The 23,173-nt window shown below is 42.6% G+C and overlaps 1 protein-coding gene across 1 annotated transcript; it reads right to left on the bottom strand.

Moving 5' to 3' along the window:
• Nucleotides 1–888: 888 nt before the first annotated feature.
• Nucleotides 889–22,707, bottom strand: LOC129821180 (rho-related GTP-binding protein RhoE-like). Its single transcript, XM_055878534.1, has 5 exons — nucleotides 22,378–22,707; nucleotides 22,014–22,101; nucleotides 4,608–4,717; nucleotides 3,662–3,796; nucleotides 889–3,480 (listed from the first exon to the last, which is right to left on the bottom strand). Exons 1-5 carry the CDS (start codon nucleotides 22,525–22,527, stop codon nucleotides 3,232–3,234), a joined length of 732 nt encoding a protein of 243 aa, XP_055734509.1. The 5' UTR covers nucleotides 22,528–22,707; the 3' UTR covers nucleotides 889–3,231.
• Nucleotides 22,708–23,173: the final 466 nt, after the last annotated feature.

Raw genomic sequence — 23,173 nt, 5'->3', positions numbered from 1 at the left:
GACTAGTCCTTTAGGGACTACTGGGGCTGTAGGTAGAGAGGGCCAGTTTAGCTATAACCTTAACTTGATTGACCAGCATGTGATAAGATTGATTTATTTTTAAATTAAAAGCATAACATGGTTAGGGTGAAATTAAGGAACTAGTGGATGTGGCAAGACCCCTAGATATAATTACTATACATGCACTGTGCACGTGGCAAATTGTCTGCAGTTAAAATGCCTAACTGCTGATTTAAAAAAAAAAAATGTTATACTTGTCCCAGATTTACCTGGAGTTCTGCCTGACAAACTGCTCACTGGGGAGGAAAGGAAGGAATGGGGGGGAAGGAAAAAAATGAAAAAAACCTGCAATATCAGCACGTAATCCATCATGAAGAGTTGGATGATGCTATGCATTCCTCAGAGACACGCACAAACGATCAGCGGGGCATAAATGTTTCCATCTCTGAGCAGCCAGCCAGCCAGCCACCGTTGTTTCCTATTGTCTCCAGCCCTCTAGTCTGTAGAATGTCTAAATCACATTCACAATGCATTTCAGGCAGTCTCGTCTCAGTCCACTTGCAGTGAAAGCTGTCAGATACTAACCATAGGTTACGTTTAGAGGGTGATAATGGTCACAGTAAATATTATATTCTGAGAACATGGCAACCATGTTCTGTGCATGTTTGCTGGGACATTGATGGAATAGTCTCCTAACCTACAATCTTGTAGAAATGCAAATGGTAGAACAATTATACACAATCTAGAAGCAGATTGATACAGCATAGTGGAATGCCTGACCAATCTAACCGGAACAGTCTTTCCTCCATGGTGTTCATGGTGAGTGAAAGCAATCCTACTGTATTGAATAAAGATTTAAGCACGGTGACAAAATGCAAGCTGGCCATGTAGATGAGAAAACACTAATTTAATCAAGCAGCCCTCTAGTCAGGAATAGAAATGTGGTTACCATGTCATGATGTTCACAGATTAATGTGCCAGAGGGATAAGACATTTAATTGAATATTAAATCATCCCAAGCGATTATTTTACTGCAAGGAGTCTGAGTAGGATGTAGCAAAACAAATGGTTCATAATGTGTTCTGCTATGATTTCCAGACAGTGGTATTCCAAACAGTTTGACAAAATACCCATGTCAAGATTAAGTCTCAAGACGTTGTACTGTACATTGAACTTTATTTTGAAAAGGGAAAATATATAACTTCAATAAATACTGTCGAAACATCATACATACAAATGGACTAAACATTTTAAAAAAGGTTGATTTTCTACAGCTAACACATTCTGAACTTTAATTAACAATTTTTTCATACCGAGAGCTAAGGCTACACCCTCTAGCTGATATACTGCCTTGGGGGGCTATTCTGAAATCAGCTCAACAGACTTCAACACCAACAACACCCAAGTACTTACTATGCTGCGGAGACAACTGAAGACTGAAATTGTAACTGTTAGATGTGAAAGAAGTAAATCTAGTTTAACAGCAACTGCTTGGAGAGGGTGGAGAGAAAGGGGGATACCACACGCATTCAACAATCATGCATCTTCTGCATTGAACCAAACCCCTCAGAGAGGTGTGGGGGGCGGCTGCCTTAAATCCACATCTGCGCCTGGGGAACAGTTGTTGGGGGTTAACTGTCTTGCTCAAGGGCAGAACGGCAGATTTTTTCCCACCTTGGGGAGTCGAACCAACGACCTTTCGGTTACTGGCCCAACGCTCTTAACCGCTAGGCTACCTGCCGCCATGAGCTATAGCTACGGGCTAGTTCTACTTAACCTACTGCCCCAGTGTACTGGTCACATTCATTATCAAATAACAGTTGTATTTGAATCAAGAGTAGGCTACGAATGTGGTGCATCCGTACCAGAGATGAACAGTGTGAGTAATATGTAGCCTGCCCTAGCGCTCCACACAGAAATCAATAACAGCACTGTACAGGTCTTGAACCAGCAAACATTGATAACTAGACTTGTCTTTACAGACCATTGTCCTTCTTGGAGTGCCATAACTTTTCACATTGCATAGCCGAGGACATCCTTGAAAAGATCTGTGCAATGGTCTTCTGGGTTGACCGAAGCTCAGTGGCTTGCTCAGCACTGGCCATGTTTAAGCCCTTAATTAAGCTTGGCATGGGTGTGCACTGTGCACCACATGTATTGAGGCCCTGGCATCGCAAGAGTTACGGGCAGCACAGCTGAAGTCATCCCAGTGACAGAATAGCAGGGGTGTAGGATATGTCCTCAGATACTATAGCACATCCTTCAAAATCATTGGTCATGGTCGTTACACAGCTTATCACATCAGTCGTTGCCAGACAGCTACTTTGTGAGCCATTTCAACGCTCTGTCAAGCTATTTGGTTGTTAATGACTAAACAGAAAAACAAAGGGTTCAGACTATGCTGAGGTTTAAAAACAGCGCTAGAACGATATGCAAAGGAGCAGAACATAGTAAAAAGGCTTTCAGATCTTTCGTAACAGTGTGCAACAGCTTATAACAAACATCCCATTTGGCAAACTCATAAAGGCAGTAACAAAAGAGAAAGGGGGAGGAGATGGGCAATGTGAACGAAACAGTGTTTCTGTCCTTCAGTAACTTCTTTGTCTGTAAGTGCCAGACCCAGGGGCCAGTGCAAGAGATCCATTTGTCTTCTTGATCCATTTTACTGTAGCAGAACACAGCGGCAGTCTCTCGCTTCTAAACAACAATCTTGTCACTCAGTGGTGAATCCACCACCATACCACTTCTCATATCTTTCCGAAGATAAAATTAAAACCTGATACCACTTTAGCTCTTTTCCTGTCCAGATCCAAGACCAAAAGGTTATGATGTAATTTACTGGACCAAAAACATTATTCCCTGGGGTAAAGATAGCTTGAGAGGACCAACAGAATTCAGCATGTCTTCCATCTCTTTCTTGTAGTTTATGTCAAAGGGTTGTTGACCATCTTGACCTTAAAAATAAACCAAAACCCAATTCTGAAGCCTCAGATGGGCTCCAGTGTCCTTCTGTCTCCCTGATGAAGTTCTATGGTGCAGACTAGGGCAGCTTGATGTAAGTTTGTACGTTTTGCGTCAATACAAACCAGTGGAGAAGCTGATTTAAAGTGCAGCGCTAACTCGCCTTCTCACTGCTTTGCGTGTGAGTCGAGGGGGAGGGGCTCTATGCAAAGTGTCCAGTCCCCATCACCTGCCTGCTCCTCCCATAGTCAGTCTCCCTACCCCAACCAATCACATTATTGTACAGCTCTTGGCCTTGTCTTTCCGCAGGTCTGATGTGACAGCGGTGAGTTCGGGCCTACTGGGCATGTGCGAGATTCTCTTGGTGCCCCTGGAGGATTTGTTGCGTTTGACGTTCTTGTTGCTCTTGTTGACGCAGGCCAGCGTGGCCACGTGGAAGATGTCTCTGACGCTGTTCTCAGACTGCAGGGATGAACACTCGATGTAGGGAGCACTGATCTGCTTGGCCATGTTGGAGCCCTGAGAGAGAATATCACTAGGAGATCAGTCTTATTGGTATTCATAGCTGTTGACGTTTAGAGGTACCACATTTCATAATACCACATTAAGGCATATAGTACTAGACCAATAATTCAAATGACTTATGTCCACATCATCATAGTGAGTGTTAAAGTACGAGCAAAATGCATGTACCACCTACCTGATCATATGACACGGGTGTCTGTCTGTGATTGGACAGTTCCACCAGTGTGGTGAGGTCTGTGCGGAGGTCTGACTTGCATCCCACCAGCAGAATCTTGGTGTTGGGACAAAACTCCTGGATCTCTACTCGCCACTATAGAGAAAACAATTCAGAAAAGAGAGAAATCAGTAACACTTCTAGTACACATGTGCTTTTACAGGTTTGGCTAATATTCAGTGTCAGACATATAAACATAAGAGTTATGCACGCAAATCTCGACTTCCGCAATGACGATAAAATAAAATAAGCTTATGCACCCGGACCTCAAGTTAAGATTTGGGCCCAAAATAGTCAAAAAGGGCTGCATTAATGGACACTGGAGTTTTTCCAGAGAGTCAACCACCCACACATTCTCTTCATATCATGCTGTCATCTTTGAAAACAGTCACTGACAATGCCAGCTCTGTATCGCACAATTTAAGCAATGGAAAACATCCTCTTCCACTTTCCCAGGCTTATTCTGTGCCTTGAACAACTGGCCTCCAGCTCTCTCATTTCCCCCCACAACAATGCCCAGTCTGATCAGTGTGTGGTCGAGATACTGGGACCTAGCCTGGTGATTATGTTCTCTCCAAAGGAGGTATCACTCCCACTCACTGGACCAAACTCCTCTCAGCTGGCACAATACCGAGCCCTGTGTCATCACAGGTCAAAGGGCCCCGAGACCCAGAGTAGCAATGCCTGGGATACCACACGTGAACAAGGCCTGTTGGACTACTTCTCAGACTCATGTGCCCAGTGCAGTAATTTTCATCAGTGAGGTTTTTCACAAGCCACTTCACCCAGCAACACAAACAAGCCTTTTCCAAGAGGGTCAAGAGGACAGAGTGACAATGCCTGTGGGACAGGTTACATTATTCAGGGGCTAATCAGAAGAAACTTACAGGACATATGAAATGCTCACCTTCTTCAGTACACTGTCCAGGGTGTCTGGTCTGCTGATATCAAAACAGATGAGGACTGCATCAGCATCAGGGTAGGAGAGAGGCCGCACATTGTCATAGTACGGAGATCCTGCAAAAACACAATAGTAAAAACCTGGTCAAAAAATTGCAAATTAGGCCAAATAAAGAACTGTAAGAAATCACATCCCAGCTCTGCACTATTCCTTACATCAACTAACATTAGTTTAGCTCAGATAACTCAAATGTATTTAGTACCCAACAGATTTTACTGTAAATGTTAGAACAACCCAGGGAAAGCAAAATTCCTCCCTAACACCAGTTCACTGTGAGCCAGCACATCCATAAATTATTACGCTTGTGTCATTTCAGCTGCACTGCCCGTGGGCCTGCTCGCTCCCTGCCCTCCATTCATACCCAGCCCAGAACCCACAGTCAGAATTAGGACAGGAGACATCTGTAATATGGAGCAGATAGAGGGGGGTTTCTCAGATTACTTTAAAGAAACTAATTCGTCACTCCAGTCCCAGGTTACTGCTGTACATCACATATCCCACACAGTGTCAATCACTTGACTGTCTTGCTACATAGTATGCGGCTGGGCAACTGTGATTAGGAGCAGCTTGGATTGAATCTAATTTGAGTTTTAATTTTGGTATGATATATTTTTAGCAAGTCTTTGAAGCATCTTTCCACATGCATTTTATTTTCCTAAATTCTATTGCACAGCGCATGCTAATATAATTGTCCGGATTAGTCGCCAAAGTCAAGAAAGGAGGTGGTATGCTAATCTCCTAAACTATGCATCTGATTAACGACATGTAAAAAGCAAGATGCATGAGATTTCACAAACTGAATTTGGAAAAGCACACAGCACACAGAGCATGTACTGACTAACTATCACTATCATACCCAACACATTTGCAGTCTCATGACTGACAGCGGAACATCTGCGCTTCCACCTTCGGAATGCTATGCCAGAAAATGCTTTTTTTTTTCTCCTCCAGATTATGTCTGGGATATCCTTTGAGGACTGGGGGGGGGGGGGGGTTGAAACAGCTATACTGACATTTCGGTATTCAACGAGGACAGCTCAAGGAATGGTTCCCAGTCTGGGGGGGTAGGAGTGAAGCCTTATTCTGAAAAAGTAATGTAGATTAAATCATTTCATGCATTGATAGCTTTTCTCCCCCTCAAACATGATTTCTAAACTTGACACCAAAAAAAAAAAAAAAAAAGTTTGTACACTAATGATATCCTCATGTTTCATGGAAAACACATGGTCGGAATGTACCATCCAATTTTAACTTAAATTTCCCAGAACAGCAAGTAATGCCAAAATCTTATTTTGGAGACGAAGGGAAGAGCTTGTTTGTACCGAGTAGGCCTAAGAACTACGCCAGCATATGGTGGTGTTTGACCAATCTCCCATTGCTTTCAAGTTTCCATGACCAAATCTACACTGACAAGACAAATATAATTTCTCATGTCTGGTGAGCAAAGTTCATAAGCTTCTTGTTATGCGTTTGATCTATGCCTGGTGGGCCGCTCTAGTCCAGTGATTAAGGTTTGCTTTTGTAAAACTTTAAAATGGTCTGTGTGGATCGGTCTGACCAAGCTGAAACTGAGCGACGACTGGCAGCCCTTCTCTGGCTTTAAACATTCTGACCCACTGAACTATGGGATTGGGACCCGGTAGAGAATGAAGACAAATATTTAACAGTAAATAGTCGCCAAAGAGTATACATTGCCTCCTGGAGACTTTCCTCAGTCAATTGAACACAGACAATCAGCGTAGTGATGACACCAGGAAAGGGGAGGAGCCCAGAGAAGGTACTGCTTTTTTACGATTCTGCTACAGAATCGACTAGCAGTCACTTTGGGGATCCAGACCATTATATAGGAGCCCAGGAAAAGGAAAGCCATGCCGATGGACTGACAGACAGCTCATTTGCCCCATTTCACTGCAGCCTTAAGGCCTTGTTCAGTCCCCAGAGCCAGCCAGACACCCACACCCATCCCTCTACCCCCTACTGTGAATTTTAAAAAACGCTATCAGACTGAAGGAGCCATTCTGATGGAACTATGCTGAGGGCTTAAAAGGAGATCCCAGTTGGAGTCCATAAAAGACAGGCTACCACAATGCGTCTGACAAGCACAGAGACAAGGGGATATTTTTTATTCTACCCATTCCTGATGAGAGCAGGGGCCAGCTCAAAACAGAACCACTGCCCCCCCCCCCTACCCCCCACAAAGGACAGCGACATCATCATTTGTTTCATATCCCATGTACTTCAGGGAATAAGATCAAGGGCTACAGTGCAGTCTGTGTAACTGGATACAAAATAGAGAGCATTGATGACCTTTCCCCCCCTCAGACCACTAGAATGAAACTGTACATGAATCTACAGACGGAGGACTTGTTTTCAAACGGTGAGAGTGGTCTCCAGGGAACTCTAAAACACTAAAGGTAACTTTGTCCTTGACCGGTGATATGGAGACATCTTTCACTGTGGGAATACCACTAAAAGAACCCCACCATATTCTTGGCTTCCACGTGGAACTGCCTTGTTTTACATATTCAAAACAAATCCGAAAGACTGGACAAGTAACTAAATCATTGATGAAAAACTGTTGGTGCATTGAATCAACTCGTCTGGTTTCAAACTCAAAATGTGAGAATGTTTTGCTCAAAATACAGTTTTCAAAACAAGCGTTACTTTTTTTTTATAACTCTATTGTGAACAATGGGGTCTTTGTGAGGATTAAAATGTAGTCTTGTGAATGGCATGCAGCTCAAAATCTCTCAACCGAGATGCAGGGGGGTGCCCCTGATATGGGATTGATTAAGAAATTTGGCTTAATATTATGGTGTTTCTATTCAGAGAAAAAGGAAAAACCCTCAGGGTTTCTATGGCGCGGTACAACGTGACGTCAGTAGTAGGCTACAGGATCGGAGGATTCTAAATTTGGCTTCATTAGATAACTTTGTGCCAATATTTCTGTAAATCAGTGATATTTATTCCCATAGTAATTCGTTATGAATCCGTAACTAAATCAACATCTGCATTTTGAAAGAGTATCATTTTATTAGCGAAATGTGTTTAAAAGGCTACCCTGCAGTTTACAATAAATATTGTAGTAAACATGGGATGGCGCCTAATTCCTTACATAAGGGAGAGCAGGCCATGTCGGTACTACAGAACGAGGGGCAAGTTGGAGACCAGGGTTCAAATCCCAGTTGGGGAGGAAGGAGAAGGCTGTACTTGTAAATAAAAGTGTGTTCTTAACCGATTCCATGCATTATTTCATAGTTGTGATGTCTTCACTATTATTTACAATGTAGAAAATAGTAAAAAAGAAAAATCCTGGAATGAGTAGATGTCCAAACTTGGTACGTGCTTAATTAATTTGATGGTGTTTCTATTCCATGAAAAACCCTCTGGGTTTGCTAGAATGGAACAGAAAATATGGCGCTGTACAATGTGAGTCCATATGTGTTATTTCATAGTTGTGATGTCTACTACAGAATTAGACACTACTCAACACGAGTGAGACTCATTTCGCCTATAATATTTCTCAATGTGTCTCTCCGCCAACAATTACATAGTGGGGCAAAAAAGTATTTAGTCAGCCACCAATTGTGCAAGTTCTCCCACTTAAAAAGATGAGGCCTGTAATTTTCATCACAGGTACACTTCAACTATGACAGAGAAAATGAGAAGAAAAAAAATCCAGAAAATCACATTGTAGGATTTTTAATGAATTTATTTGCAAATTATGGTGGAAAGTAAGTATTTGGTCAAACTTTTCTCAATACTTTGTTATATACCCTTTGTTGGCAATGAGAGGTCAAATGTTTTTTGAAAGTCTTCACAAGGTTTTCACACACTGTTTCTGGTATTTTGGCCCATTCCAGTCCTAACCCTGGAACGGGTAGCACCATAGAAAGAACCATAGAAAGAAGCTGGCTTGATGAAAACAATGTCCATTTTGTCTGTTCCCTTTGGTCACAATCTGATTAAGAGCTAGTTCTTTGAAATAGTAACTGTTAAGGGTGGAGTTTTGGGCGGGGTGAGGAAAGGCGTGACTTTCAGGTTACAATAAGTATACAGAAGATTGCCCTCACTTTGATTATATTATAGCGCCATGATTTCTATTCATTTAAGTGAGCAGATAAGGGAAAAAATCTACTGGAGACAATTCAAAAATACTGGTAGACTTGGGGATTTGTCACGGACAGTGCTACTCGGAAAAACACTATCAGATGCCTGTTTTACACTGAACTCGAAAGCCCAGGAAAATGAACAGGTACAGTAGGCTACCATACCAGTATCTAAACATTAGGCCTACATTAATCAACCACTGGTCAAAACCTGCTCCCTGCTTGTTTCATGACATTATTATGCCGGTCTCAGAGCAAATAGCCGGGATTGTTACACCCATCTCATTCCTCGCTCTCTTCAACACGTCGTTCAGGACACTTGTGGGCGTGCTGGCAGGATGTACTGTTCATACATATATGAATTACAAAATCATGTTTCTAGTCTATTGCATAGTTACAATGTGTAATCATTGATGTCCCAGGAGCAGTACACTGTTGAAGTGTATCATTTTAATACATACATTGACACCAGTCACAGAATGGAATTTGATACAACTGGTATTGGATGACAGATTACTTTTTTCCCCGTAAATTAACTGACAAAATATGCACAATCGTTTGCCTCCACATTAACAAATTTTTAGCTTGACTCGAGATAACTACTTACATTTGCCTCCCCGTAATGTTTTGGTCAGCCATCTTTGCTGAAGAAAGCCACAAGGGAGGGGTGGCTCCACGTCAAATTCATCATTGGAACCACTCGATATGATTGTCATAAAAACCTTGGGACCCAAATGCATGAGAGCGCTAACCTCCCCTTGTGGTGGTCTGAAGCAATGAAGCCAGGACGGTGGGTACCTCTAAGTCCCGGTGTAAGCTCGCAACTTTTAAAGGAGGAACCCCTGTAGCTTGCACGTTAACTAGCTAGCTAACAGATGGTGAAGCTAGGGCTGGCATGCTTGATAATGTGTCTGTTGGTGAGGGGTAGGTAGCCTACTTCAAGTACTACTAGACTTGTAGCTACCCTATCTAGCTGTATTATTTTAGTCTGGCTTTGAGAGGTTTCAGAGATGGACTGATTAGCATCCTCTTGAGTCAACTGTGCTTACATTACTGCAGGAGAACATTGATAGGTTTGCTGTTACCCTCTGTACAAGCACATTATTATTATTATTATTATTATTATTATTATAGCTAGTAGGCAAGGTTATGTAACCTTATTTAGTCCTACCTGCTATGGTGGGTTTTATATTAATTGGTATGCACACGATAGAATTGAGGGGGTATTGCTAACACATCCTACTCTCAATTTGAAGCTGAACTTAACTGATGCCATGACGGCAGCTGCTAAGGAGCTGCAAACCAGAAGACTGCAACCAAGGCAGCGCTGGTCCACACCTGCCCTGTGCACGGCCGGCACGCTCATTAGGCATCTGCCTATGGTGGCAGACTGACAAAAGGGCAGCATTTTCTGAGCTAAACAGACCAACGCACCTCCAACACATAAAACATCACAATTCTGCTCAGAACAATGACTCTCAACCAACCAGTGGCTGTAAGGGCTTTTTAGGGGAGCGTTGATGCCAACCTGTGAAAAGCAATGACCACTGTCAAAGGCTCAACATATTTCGCGTCGCTGCATCTCTCCAACAGCAGTAAATCGTCTAGAAAATATAGGATGTGGTAGAAAGAGTATGTAGGCTACAGGCTGGAGATAAATGACACTGTAATGACTAACACTTTACATTGTGTAGGTTTCTCCAATCAACTAGACTAACCTAAATGGTACCCAATAAATCAAATAGTGTTGTCATGTTAGCCTAAAAACAGGACATGTCAAAGTAAAATGGATAATCACAACTTGTCCAGGAGTTCCACCTCATTGTCAGTGGTTTCAATCTTTCTGGTCCTGTCCAGATGTTTGTTGAGTGTTTATAAAACTGTAGGCTGACCAGACAGGCATTCATAAAATTAAACTTCAGGCAACACCTCAGTAAGCCCAGAATGACAGATGCCTTTTTGGTGCAGTTCGGACCAGCCTTGATTTCCACATCCACGGACATTGGTTTTTGGTCCGGACCAGACCAAATCTGAACCAATCCTAGACGTCTACGTACGGTTCAGATTTTGTCCAGTCCAGCCTTGATTTGGCCAAAACAGAAGTCTTTGAAAAGTAAGTATTTTCACATTCAGAACAGAAAATTATCCCGATTTCAATCAATGTTGGGAAAATAAGGTATTTCATTGTCCTGGAAAAGATACATTTTAAAAACATACAGAAATACATTTTTACCTTTCAGAATGTCTGGAAAAGACAGTGTATTCAGAAAGTATTCAGACCCCTTGACTCATTTTGTTACAACCTTATCCCCCCCACACACGGTTTAGACATATTTGGAAATTATAAAACTGAAAAGTTGGACCTGATTTGGAAAGGCACACACATGTCTAAATAAGGCCCCACATTTGACGGTGCATGTCAGAGAAAAACCAGGGACAGGATTGTGGCGAGGAACAGATCTGCAGCATTGAAGGGCCAAGAACAGTGGCCTCCATAAGAAGCTTGGAACCACCATGACTCTTCCTAGAGCTGGCCGCCCAGCAAAACTGAGCAATCGGGGAGAAGGGCCTTGGTTAGAGAGGTGACCAAGAAGCCAGCGGTCACTGACAGAGGTCCTCTGTGGAGATAGAGAACCTTGCATAAGGACCACCATCTCTGCAGCACTCCACCAATCAGGCCTTTATGGAAGAGTAGCCAGACAGAAGCCATATGACAGCCTTCCGAGTTTGCCAAGAGGCACCTAAAGGGTTCTCTGACCATAAAAATAAATATTCTGGTCTGATGTCAGCAAGATTGAACTCCTTGGCCTGAATACCAAGCGTCACATCCGGAGGAAACCTGCACTATACCTACGGTGAAGTATGGTGGTGGCAGCATCATGCTGTGGGGATGTTTTTCAGGATTGAGGGAAAAATGAATGAAGCAAAGTATAGAGAGAGAGAGATCGATGGAGTCCGGAGTCCTCTGGAGCAGGTTCTCCGACTGGGGCGAAGGTTCAACTTCAACAGGATAACAACCCTAAGCACACAGCCATGCAGTCTCCATAAACAAACATTGGCAGTAGAATTACCTTATTGAAGAGCTCAGTGACTTTCATGTGGCACCGTCATAGGATGTTACCTTTCCAACAAATCAGCTCATCAAATTTCTGCCCTGCTAGAGCTGCCCGATCAACTAAGTGCTGTCATTGTGAAGTGGAAATGTCTAGGAGCAACAACGGCTCAGCCTCAAAGTGGTAGGCCACAAGCTCACAGAACCAGACCAGAGTTCTGAAGCGTGTATAAAAAATAAAAAAAAGTCCTCTGGAAGCCAAACTGCCTCGAAGCCACGTCAGCACAAGAATTGTTTGTCGGGAGTGTCATGAAATGAGTTTCCATGACCGAACAGCTGCAATAGCCTAACGTCACCATGCCAAGCGTCAGCTGGAGTGATGTAAAGCACACCACACCACTATTGGAGCAGTGGAAATCGTGATGAATCACGCTTCATCTGGCAGTCCGAACGAATTTGGGTTTGGTGGATGCCAGGAGAATGCTACCTACCCCAATGCATAGTGCCAACTAAAGTTTGATGGAAGATAGGTGGAATAATGGTCTGTTTTTCATGGTTTGGGCTTGGCCCCTTAGTTCAAGTAAAAGGAAATCTTAACGCTACAGCATACAATGACATTCTAGACAATTCTGTGGTTCCATCTTTGTGGCAACTGTTTAGCGAAGGCCCTTTCCTGTGTCAGCATGACAATGCCCTTGTGCACAAAGCAAGGTCCATACAGAAAGAACTTGACTGGCCTGCACAGAGCCCTGACCTCAATCCCATCAAACACCTCTGGGATGAATTGGAACTCCGACTACGAGCCATGCCTAATCACCCAGCATCAGTGCCTGACCTCACTAATGCTTGTGGCTGAATGGAGGCAATTCCCTGCAGCAATGTCCCGATATTTAGTGGAAAGCCTTCTCAGAAAAGTAGAGGCTGTTACAGCGAAGGGAGGAGACCAACTTAATAAATGCCCATGACTTTGGAATGAGACGGTCAACAAGCAGCTGTCCACATACCTTTGGTCATGTAGTGTGTGTGTGTAGTAGTTTGTGACATCGTATTGCTTAGTTTATAATATGTCAACTTTGAAGTCAATCTAAGCCACAGATCATCTTCCGCCATTAGGTACTTAACCGTTATAGATGCAGACCCGAAGACATTCAAGCAGAACTTTGAGAACGCATCCCGAGTCTCTACTGGTCCCAGTACTGGTTGATGTGCAGGCCTAAGTGACCACACACTCAAATGGACCTACAGCTGGGGTAGGATTCTTCCATCATTCACAGTAGAAACCACCACGTTATCACCAAAAACTTAAAATAAGCTGTCCTCAATGCTTACGTTTTGTTTATGGATCAAAATTGTAGAAAATGCTGTGATCGCTCAGTCTTAAAATGTTGTGATTCAGACACCGGATGAGCACAATTTGAATGCTGTAACTGAGATGGAATGATGTCAAGGGACACACGCTGAGAATGACTGGACATTTGTAACATCCTAAAGTGGGTGCAGAAGCACCCCATTTTATGTTTATTCCATGGCCAACAAGCTCTAGCTACCCCTTATTCCACACTACGCAGTTTATGCCCCATTGTTCACACAACTTCGGACCTCCCCATCTTCTCTATAAAACCTACCTTCACCCATGTGCCCTATGCCGTTTCCTTCACTTGTTCTCCTGATTTGATAACATCTAGACTCAGTAACACGTAAAAGTGTTATGTTTGTGAGATTCCCCCCCCCCCCCCCCCCATTGTAATGCTGTCCCTATTCGGGCTCAGACTGAATGCAGCAGCAGCAACATGGATATGGGTGTTGATATAGTTGCTTTTAGGCATGGCTTCCTTGATGAGTCTCAGTCTGCTGGAGTTCACCTAGTATTTTATATAAAACCTACCTCACCCACCCAAAATCACAATATGCTGTTCTACATTGTGTTATTGCTGGTCAAACTCCTAAAATGGAAAAGCAGAACAATCTGTGCCCTCAGAAATAATGGTTCGTATGGTGCTCTTCGATGTCCCAGGTTAATGGCATTGATAAAATAATGTAATGTTTACTTAAAATGCAGATGTTGTGTATGCATTGTTTTAAAGAAATCAAACAATGGAAAATGTTGGCGTTCAGGTGTTTGACGGGTGACCAGGTGTATTTGTCAAATAAATGTGCTTATTCATTCATGATTATGGATACATTCTGCAGTGAGTTAATCTGACTTTGAACATGTCAAAGTTAGTTCTGAATTGCTTGAATACAGTACTGCATTCTGATTAATTGAAATAGACTTCACCTTGTTCATATAGTTGGCAGAAATAAGGGATTAAATAGCATCCACCGGCTGAAACAGAAAAGGATCTGGTAAAAATAAGGGTAGGTTTCTAATATCTAGGTAGGTAGCTAGCTTCCTTGCAAGAACTAGCCTTGTATTCATGGCACATTATAAATATCTGACAGCTACTAGGATAGTACTCTGTACAAGACAACATGCATAAAAACAAATTAGTTAAATAAAATATGGAACAGTAATTACATTCTCAATACACCTTTCGTTTTGGATCAAGGTAGCTAACAGCAATGCTAGGGAAGACGTGCAGGAGCTTGCAGGGATTTGTAGTCTGGCATGACCTGTACTTTGATGCCAATTAGCATTTGATTCTGCGATTAAACAGAGCCGAATATATTCAAAAGGCAAAACGTCTCACTAGGGTAAACACAAAACACAGGCCTTATTTGAAGTGTTTCTACAATCCACAACTGATAAAATGGTGGGGAAACAATTGGAACTATTTCCGTGTTTGACCGCTAGGTCTTATGAGTATGATGGACACGTCCACTGTAGTGATCTAGTCACATTCATAGCACAGGGTGAGAAGATGGGTTCATACCAAACATGACCCAATTCAATATGTACAGGCTGGAACAGTGTAGGGGTGAGCCGGAGGCTGCTAGACAACCCAGACAGTGGAGAAAGCTGCACAACCATCTGCTCTACATACTAATAGCTAGGCCCAGAGCCATTGATATACAGTATAGTGACGACCCAGGTGATGCAGAGCTGCCAACTCACGCATTGGCTGTGAGACTCGCATTTCCCCCCCCCCCCTCACAGCACACATTGAAAAGTACCATGTTTAATTAGTCCATTATATTGTCAGCATGTTAACTTTTCAACTGTGTGGCATATTGATTGGAAATCAGTTTCTGCAGTTTAATCTCCCAGTTGAAACCACTATCATTGTCCCGTCTTCCCACAGCACTGAACCATGACACATTGAAGTATAATTGGTTTAGTTATGTAAGGAATCAATGGGATTGGAAGCATGGTTTCAAGAAACGCCTCTTAAGATGAGTGGAGCTGAGAGTTTATGAAACTAAAGAGCAGCATGGTTAGCGCAGTTTAAAATACAATGTTGTCAAAATTAGGTTGCTATTACTCTTCCCATTGCAGAATGCAGCCTTTTGTCAGCATTGTACTAAAGTCAATTTAAGCCACACTTGCATTCGTCCCCTCTTTTGGGGATTGGCATTTAGGCTGTGACAATGAAGGCAGCAGACAGACCTACTAGTTCCAAACAGGGACGCTTGGTAAGGTCACCTGATTTGTAACTACGAAGAAAAAAAAAAATAATTGTCAAAACAGATTGCAAATGCAAATGTTAAAAAATTACAGCGGGGACAAATAGAAAATTCTATTTGGTTAGGGTGTAGGGGCAGATAGTTACCTGATCTATTTACTTTTAGTTTGATCTGTGGAACAATTCTAATTCTTAAGCGGCTAAAATAGGGTAATTAGTGTGCTTGTTTGCAAGAACTGTTATTCCCCACTTAATTTATGATTACACTTCTTCCCAGTACAATCACATATTTGAAATCTGGCGTCTTAAAATTATTTATGAGGCTAAGTATTTTGCAGCCATTCATGGACAGTTTTAAATAAGTGATACAAATAAAGCATTGGATATTAAATGCTTCAGTTTAAATTTGACATTTTAGTATTATGCACAGTCTAGACAGAAATGGTGGGGGGGGGAAATCACAACTCAAACATCACATCATCTATGTTGGGTAACATGATGGCAAGGATAGTCCTCACTGTCAACTGCATTAATTTTCAGCAAACTTAACGTGTGTAAATATTTGTATGAACATAAGATTCAACTGAGACAAACTGAACAAGTTCCACAGACATGTGACTAACAGAAATTGAATGTGTCCCTGAACAAAGGGAGGGGGTCAAGCTGCATTAAGTACTGCAGTGCATCACCTCCTCATGGACTGCACCAGATTTGCCAGTTCTTGAGCAGTATGCCTAGTGGCAGTATGCCTAGTGGCATTGTCATGCTGGAGGGTCATGTCAGGATGAGACTGCAGGAAGGGTACCACATGAGGGAGGAGGATGTCTTTTCTGTAACACGTTGAGATTGCCTGCAATGCCAACAAGCGCAGTCCGATGCTACGACACACCGCCACAGACTATGACAGACCGTCCACCTCCAAAATCAATCCCGTTCCAGAGTACAAACCTCGGTGTAAGGCGCATTCCTTCAACAATAAACAAATCCGACCATCACCCCTGGTGAGACAAAACCGCAACTTGTCAGTGGAGAGCACTTTCTGCCAGTCCTGTCTGGTTCAGCGATGGTGGGTTTGTGCCCATAGACGATGCTGTTGCCGGTGATGTCTGGTGAGGACCTGCCTTACAAGAGTACTACAAGCCCTGAGTCCAACCTATTGCAGATAGTCTGTGCGTTCCTGGTGTAACACGGGCAGTTGTTGCCATCCTGTACCGGTCCCGCAGGTGTGACGTTCAGATGTGCCGATCCTGTGCAGGTGTTGTTACACGTGGTCTGCCACTGCGAGGATGATCCGCTGTCTTTCTTGCTAGCAATTCGATTTTTTTTTTATTTTTTTTAAGTAACATTTTCCTGGAAGAGGACCCCAAAACCCCCTTCTAGGGGATGTGCCTGGGGCAATGAAATTCACACAGCAAATCTCACTCCAAGCTCTCGTCAAAGGTCCGCAGCTCTGTGATACTTCCCAACAATAAAAACTACTGGGGCACATATGCAACACCAACGACACAGAATAATACATCAGGCAGCTTGTAATTCTGGACAGAAACATTACTCATGAATGGTTTCTGCTAAAATAAGCATTCTCTATAATTTCGTAAAACATATTCCCTGGTGTATCAAAGGCCACATAGATGTCATCGATAAACAGTAGAAGCAGCACATGTGATAAGTAAAAAAGAGTTTGTGCAAAGGGTCAATGCAGACAGTCCTGGTAGCTATTTGGTGAACTATTCAGCAGTCTTATGGCTTGGGTGTTGAAGCTGTCCAGGGTCCTTTTGGTTCCAGACTTGCATGGTACCGCTTGCTGTGCAGTATTAGAGAACAGTCTGACTTGGGTAGCTGGAGTATTTGACCATTTCTAAAAGGTCTCCCTCTAACATCTGATAGAGGACCTGATTGCAAGGAGCTTGGCACCAGTGATGTACTGGGCTGTACATTGTGCTTTGCGGTCAGATGTCAAGCAGTTGTCAAGCAGTTGCCATACCAAGTGGTGATGCAGCCAGTCAAAATGCTCTCAATGGTACAGCTGTAGTACCCCTCCCTCTACAACAGCCCAATCATCCAGCCAGGCTGGAGTACGCCGAGGCTGTTGTATAGGAGGTAATTACCTTCTGATCTGCGGCTGGGTTAGATACCCCAGGGACCACTAGATGTGGCCATTTTGTACCAAGAAATGTAACGTAAGCAATGTGTCAGCATTTATTTACTCAGGAAAAACAGTATTTGAACTGGAGAAGGTGTCTAATTTGGGGTGTTGCTGACAGTCCAGCAGTGGCATGTATACATGGAAGCCAGGCTGGAAGCATGTCACTGGAGAAAGCGTCAGAGCAAGCGAAACAGCGCCCCTCTGTCTCTGTACGTGTCAGCCATCTGATGGCATTGGACACAAGGGAAGCCAATGAGCATTTGGCCTCCCTTCATTAAAAAAAAAAAAAAAAAAAAAAAAAAAAAAAAGTATAAAAACAGGAAAATAAATAAAATCAAAAGGAAGCCAGTTTGGATTTGGCGTCACTGCGACAGACACTTGAATTGTTGCATCTGGTTGTGTTGTATTCCGGTGGCTAGCTGATAAAATGTGTCCTTTCCTAAATTAGCTATGGAGGAGATGGGGATTAATTCTCTGTACTGGAATATGACTATAAAAATGGTGATTCTGAGCCAACCATTAATACATTGTGCCACTGGCCTGAGAGGATGGAAGTTCAACATGTACAATCCATTCAGAGAGTATTCAGACCTTGACGTCAACATTGTTACATTACAGCCTTATTCTAAAATTGATTAAGTAGTCCCCCACCTCCCCCCTCAATCTACACACAATACCCCCATAATGACAAAGCAAACTGGCTTGTATTTTTTTAATACACTTGCAAAAATGTATCTACATAAGTATTCAGACCCTTTACTCAGTACTTTGTTGAATTGAATGTTCTTGGGCATGTCACAACAAGCTTCGTATGTGTATTTGGAGAGTTTCTCCCTTTCTTTGCAGATCCTCTCAAGCTGTCAGGTTGGATGGGGAGTGTAGCAACACAGCCATTTTAAGGTTTCTCCAGAGATGTTCGATCGAGTTCGGGCTCTGGCTGGGCCACTCAAGGACATTCAGACTTGTCCCGAAGCCAATCCTGCCTTGTCCTGTTGGAAGGCATTGTCCTGTTGGAAGGTGAACCGTCACCCCAGTGAGGTCCTGAACACTCTGGAGCAGGTTTTCGTCAAGGAACCCTCTGTACTTTGCTCCGTTCATCTTTCCTTCGATCCTGACTAGTCTCCCAGTCCCAGACCCTAAAAAATATCCCCACAGCATGCTGCCACCACGCTTAACCATAGGGATGATGCCAGGCTTCCTCCAGACGTAACAATTGGCATTCATGCCAAAGAGTTCAATCTTGTTTCTCAGGGTCTGAGAATACTTTAGGTCCCTTCTCCAGATCTGTGCCGCAACACAATCTTGTCTCGGAGCTCTACGGGCAATTCCTTAGACCTAATGGCTTTTTTTTTTTTGCTCTGACCTGCACTGTCAACTGAGACCTTATATAGACAGGTGTGCGCCTTTCCAACTCATGTCCAATCAATTGAATTTAGCACAGGTGGACTTCATTCAAGTTGAAGAAACATCAAGGATGATCAATAGAAACAGGATGCACCGCAGCTCAATTTCGAGTATTATAGCAAAGGGTCTGAATACTTATGTAAATGAGGAATGAGATCCACAAAAATACCTGTTTTCGCTTTGTCATTATGGGGTATTGTGTGTAGATGGCTGAGAAAAAAAAAAAAAATTTAAAATAAGGCTGTAACGTAACCAAAGGTAGAAAACGTCAAGGGGACTGAATACTTTGATGGCACTGTACCTAGATGTAGAAGGCTAATGTTATCCAGGTAGCGTTGCCCTTTTGAATGGAAATTAGGCTAGCGAGCATTTTATCCAGGTAGCCTAGGACACAGAAAAAAATGAAAGCGTGTAATGTGTAATGTGTGACAGACCGTTTCCTCAACATTGAAGAGGACGGCATTGGCGTTTCTCTACAAGTAGGGTGAGGCAACATGTTTTTTCTACTTGCAGGAACACACACAGAGAACTCAAAACCATGGAAAGCCACATTTAGCTTACGTTGATTGGACAATTATTTTGGCACCTTTTAGTTGTCACTGTATTAGACTAAGCATGAGTGATTTGATGTTGAAGTTGAAATGGTGCTGGAATAGTGGAGGCATCTCATATTTTCTTTGCAACTGTGGTTCTAAATCAATAATTGTTTAACGTCTGCAAATGTCCAAAACAATAACCGGCTTGACCATGCTGTAGGTCATCTAAATGGTTGTTACATGCAATATTCTTTGTGGATTTCAGACAGTCGCTCTCCAGTCGTGATAAAACAAAAGTTTGAATTTATTCTGCCACTGTCTCCATGTCTCGGCCTTTAGGCATATAACATGGCCTGTTAGTGCATATGCCATGAAGCAAACAATGCAATTATCACAAAACAGGTTGTAATATGGCTTTTTTGGCTTCCCCAGTTCATTTATCCATGCACCGCTACTGCAGTAAAGGCTCTAAATTATGATTTTAAAAAACAAAGATGTTACATACATTTTGTGAGTGTTTATTTAATAACCATTTCTTCATATTTTCTTAGCTGGTGCCTCCACTGAATGCACCAAATGCCTTAATCTGTTACACATCTGAGTGGAGAGAGGATGTGGACACTGCACACTGAATCAGTGGTTGCCATGGCACCACAAGGTCACCTAGAGAGCTCTGTAAATATTGCTGTTATTTATTATTTTGAAGTGTTAAGCATTGCTTTTTACCTTTTTGGCATTTTACTGCTCTGGGGTTTGATATATTACATCGTGTGGTCTTGACTCAGATTTCAAGAATTGTGATGGAAAGTCTATTTTTGGCTTACACATTAAAGCTAGCTAGACTACCGTTTGGACTTAAATAACGCAGCCCATGTTTTTCAGTTTAAGCTGTTCGGAATAAATACAACAAGGACTGCATGCCGTGTCCAGAGATGTCAGAGGAGGCTCATGGACTGTTCTGAACTGCCAATTTGTGTGCTTTTACGAGCATCACCCAGGTGGGTGCTACATGTTCGGCAATGGAAGACCAGTACCCTACCTACGGAGGAGCGACGTTTGGAGGAAGTGACAGTCAAAAGCAGGTGTGAGGCACTGATGAAGAGTTCCAGGCCTGTTTGTCTTTGTTTCTCATTGGCTGTAACAATGCCCCCTCCACTGCATTCAAGCCAAACTACCTCAACTCCTGGTCTTTCCGTCATTCAAAGCCAACTAGAGAAATTCTGTCATCGCAACTTGAATGTGTTCAATACATCCTCACGCTAGAGTGGTCCATAACATTCCAAGGATGCAGTGTCAGATTAAACTCTGGATATTCCTTGCCACCTACTGGGCTAGTTTAATGTATTGACGACCAGTCAAATTAAGATTAAGCTAGGCACACAGTCTGATTTTTCACAAGCTTTTAAATGTGGTGAAGAAATGTTTACTCTAATTCATGGCAATGCTCACATTCCACCGTGCCAGTCCATATTCCACATTCGGGCCCTGTAGTGCAGTATTAGTAGGCTCTTATGTCTATCTACACAAATATAAAACGCAACATGCAAAGTGTTGGTCCCATGTTTCATGAGCTGAAATAAAAGATCCCAGAAATTTTCCATATGCTCAAAATGCTTATTTCAACAATTAATTTGTTTACATCCCTGTTAGTAAGAATTTCTCCTTTGCCAAGATAATCCAGCCACCTTATAGGTGGCATATCAAGAAGCTGACTAAAGAGTTTGATCTTATACAGGTGCACCTTGTCCTTAGGACAATAAAAGGCCACTAAAATGTCACAACGCTTGAGAGCTCAAGTTGAGGGATGGTGTAATTGCTGACTGCAGGCATGCTGGCTGCAGGACTGTCCATCAGAGATGTGGCCAGAATTCAATTTGTATTCCTCTACCATAAGCCACTACCAATGTCAGTTTAGAAAATATCCAACCAACCTCACAACCGCAGACCATTTGGCCTCCCGAGTAGCGCAGCAGTCTAAGGCACTGCATCTCAGTGCAAGGGGTGTCACTACAGTCCCTGGTTTGAATCCAGGCTGTATCACATCCAGACATGATTGGGAGTCCCATAGGGCAGTGCACAATTGGCCCAGCATCATCCGGGTTAGGCCTTCATTCTAAACAAGAACTTGTTCTTAACTGACTTGCCTAGTTAAATATACGTGTATGGCTTGTTGATGTCAACATTGTGAACAGAGTGCCCCATGGTGGCTGTGGGTTTATGGCATGGGCAGGCATAAGTTAAACAAACACAATTGCATTTGATCTATTGGCAAATTGAATTCACAAAAACACCATTTAGAAATCCTGAGGCCCATTGTGAAGGCAATTTGTTTTGTAAGACATCTAACCAACAAATGCATCTTTATTCCCAGTCATGTGAAATCCATAGAGGACCTAATGAATTTATTTGAATTGACTGAATACCTCATATGAACTGTAACTCAGTAAAATCGTTGAAGTGGTTGCCTTTATATTTTTGTTCAGGATAGGATGATGTAGAGATTAAATAGACATTAAAATAATATCATTCAAAAAGTTCTCACCTGAAGTGTCCCAGAGACTGAGTTCTATTCTTTGCGTGTCGATTTCAAAACTGGCTGTGTAGTTCTCAAACACCGTTGGGACATAGTTCTATAAAATAAAGAATTTGCAATACATCATTATGTTGATCATAAACGTTTTCCAATATACCAAGATGAGCTGTACTCAAAACACTAACATTATCCATCGTAATTTAATCTGTATCTCTGCAGCCAGTCAATTTGAATCACTTGGTCTGTGCGTAAAAGTGCACAAAAGTTCAGAAGATACAATTTTCCAACACTACCCCTCGGGTAACGACTCATAAATGGCACAAACCCCGCAAATTAGTTAACTCATCCAAAAGACATACAACACTAGTCCTACCTCTGGAAAGCAATCTTTTGCAAAGACGTGAAGTAGAGCAGTTTTTCCACACTGACTGTCCCCAACGACAACGATTTTACACTTCACGCTCTGGGTAGGATCCATCTCGGATTTCGGTGAAAGCTGTTGACCAGATCCTGTATCCTTCATTGATTTTTCTGATGTCTATAGATAAGCTCCGCACCAAAATCAGCTCCCCATAACAATCACTACTGTCCTGTGATATTGTTAGCTGCGTCCTCTATTCACCGGTACACTACTGTCGATATGGTCAGCATCGTCCTATACACACCGGTAAACTACTGTTGATCGTGCAAAGCGACGAACACAGGGGGTTTATATACGAGACGCTAAACCAATCAGCTGCCTCTGTCATTTGATGAAGTAGTAGTCCGCCCCTTTCTCCCTCGTGGAGACGTCAACATTACCACGTGAACAGCGCCCTCTATTTGTCGGTATTCCCTACCATGCTCTCAGAGGAGAGGACAAGCAAGATGTGTTCAGAGGTGAAAAGAAGCTAGCAAATGTCTATAGTAAAAAACTAACAAAAGAGTCATTATCATTGTGGCTGATTAAGTCAGATACCTCAAGATAAGGTAATAATACAGTTACTTAACGGTCCATTATGTAATTTAGAAATACCTGGAAGGCTGGCACAACATGTGCTGAACATCTGGTGAACTAAAAAGCACATAACTCATGTTCAGAAACTTGTGGCTGATGCAACAACTTCGTGATGTTCCCTCAGGGCGAAACGCAGCACTGGCAGCACATGGATCGTCATCACTAGTTACCA

This window comes from Salvelinus fontinalis, chromosome 23 (genome assembly GCF_029448725.1).
Source record: "Salvelinus fontinalis isolate EN_2023a chromosome 23, ASM2944872v1, whole genome shotgun sequence".
Classification (NCBI taxonomy): domain Eukaryota; kingdom Metazoa; phylum Chordata; class Actinopteri; order Salmoniformes; family Salmonidae; genus Salvelinus; species Salvelinus fontinalis.
The sequence above is the reverse complement of the archived record's forward strand: the minus strand, read 5'-3'. Positions and strand labels throughout refer to the sequence as shown.

Coding starts and splice junctions, on each gene's coding strand:
- LOC129821180 (XM_055878534.1), bottom strand. CDS start 22,527: ATGAAGGATACAGGATCTGGTCAACAGCTTTCACCGAAATCCGAGATG. Junction 4,718..22,013: donor CAGTCTCTGGGACACTTCAG/GTGAGAACTTTT, acceptor GTGTTTTTGCAG/GATCTCCGTACTATGACAAT. Junction 3,797..4,607: donor TGGACAGTGTACTGAAGAAG/GTGAGCATTTCA, acceptor TTTTCTCTATAG/TGGCGAGTAGAGATCCAGGA.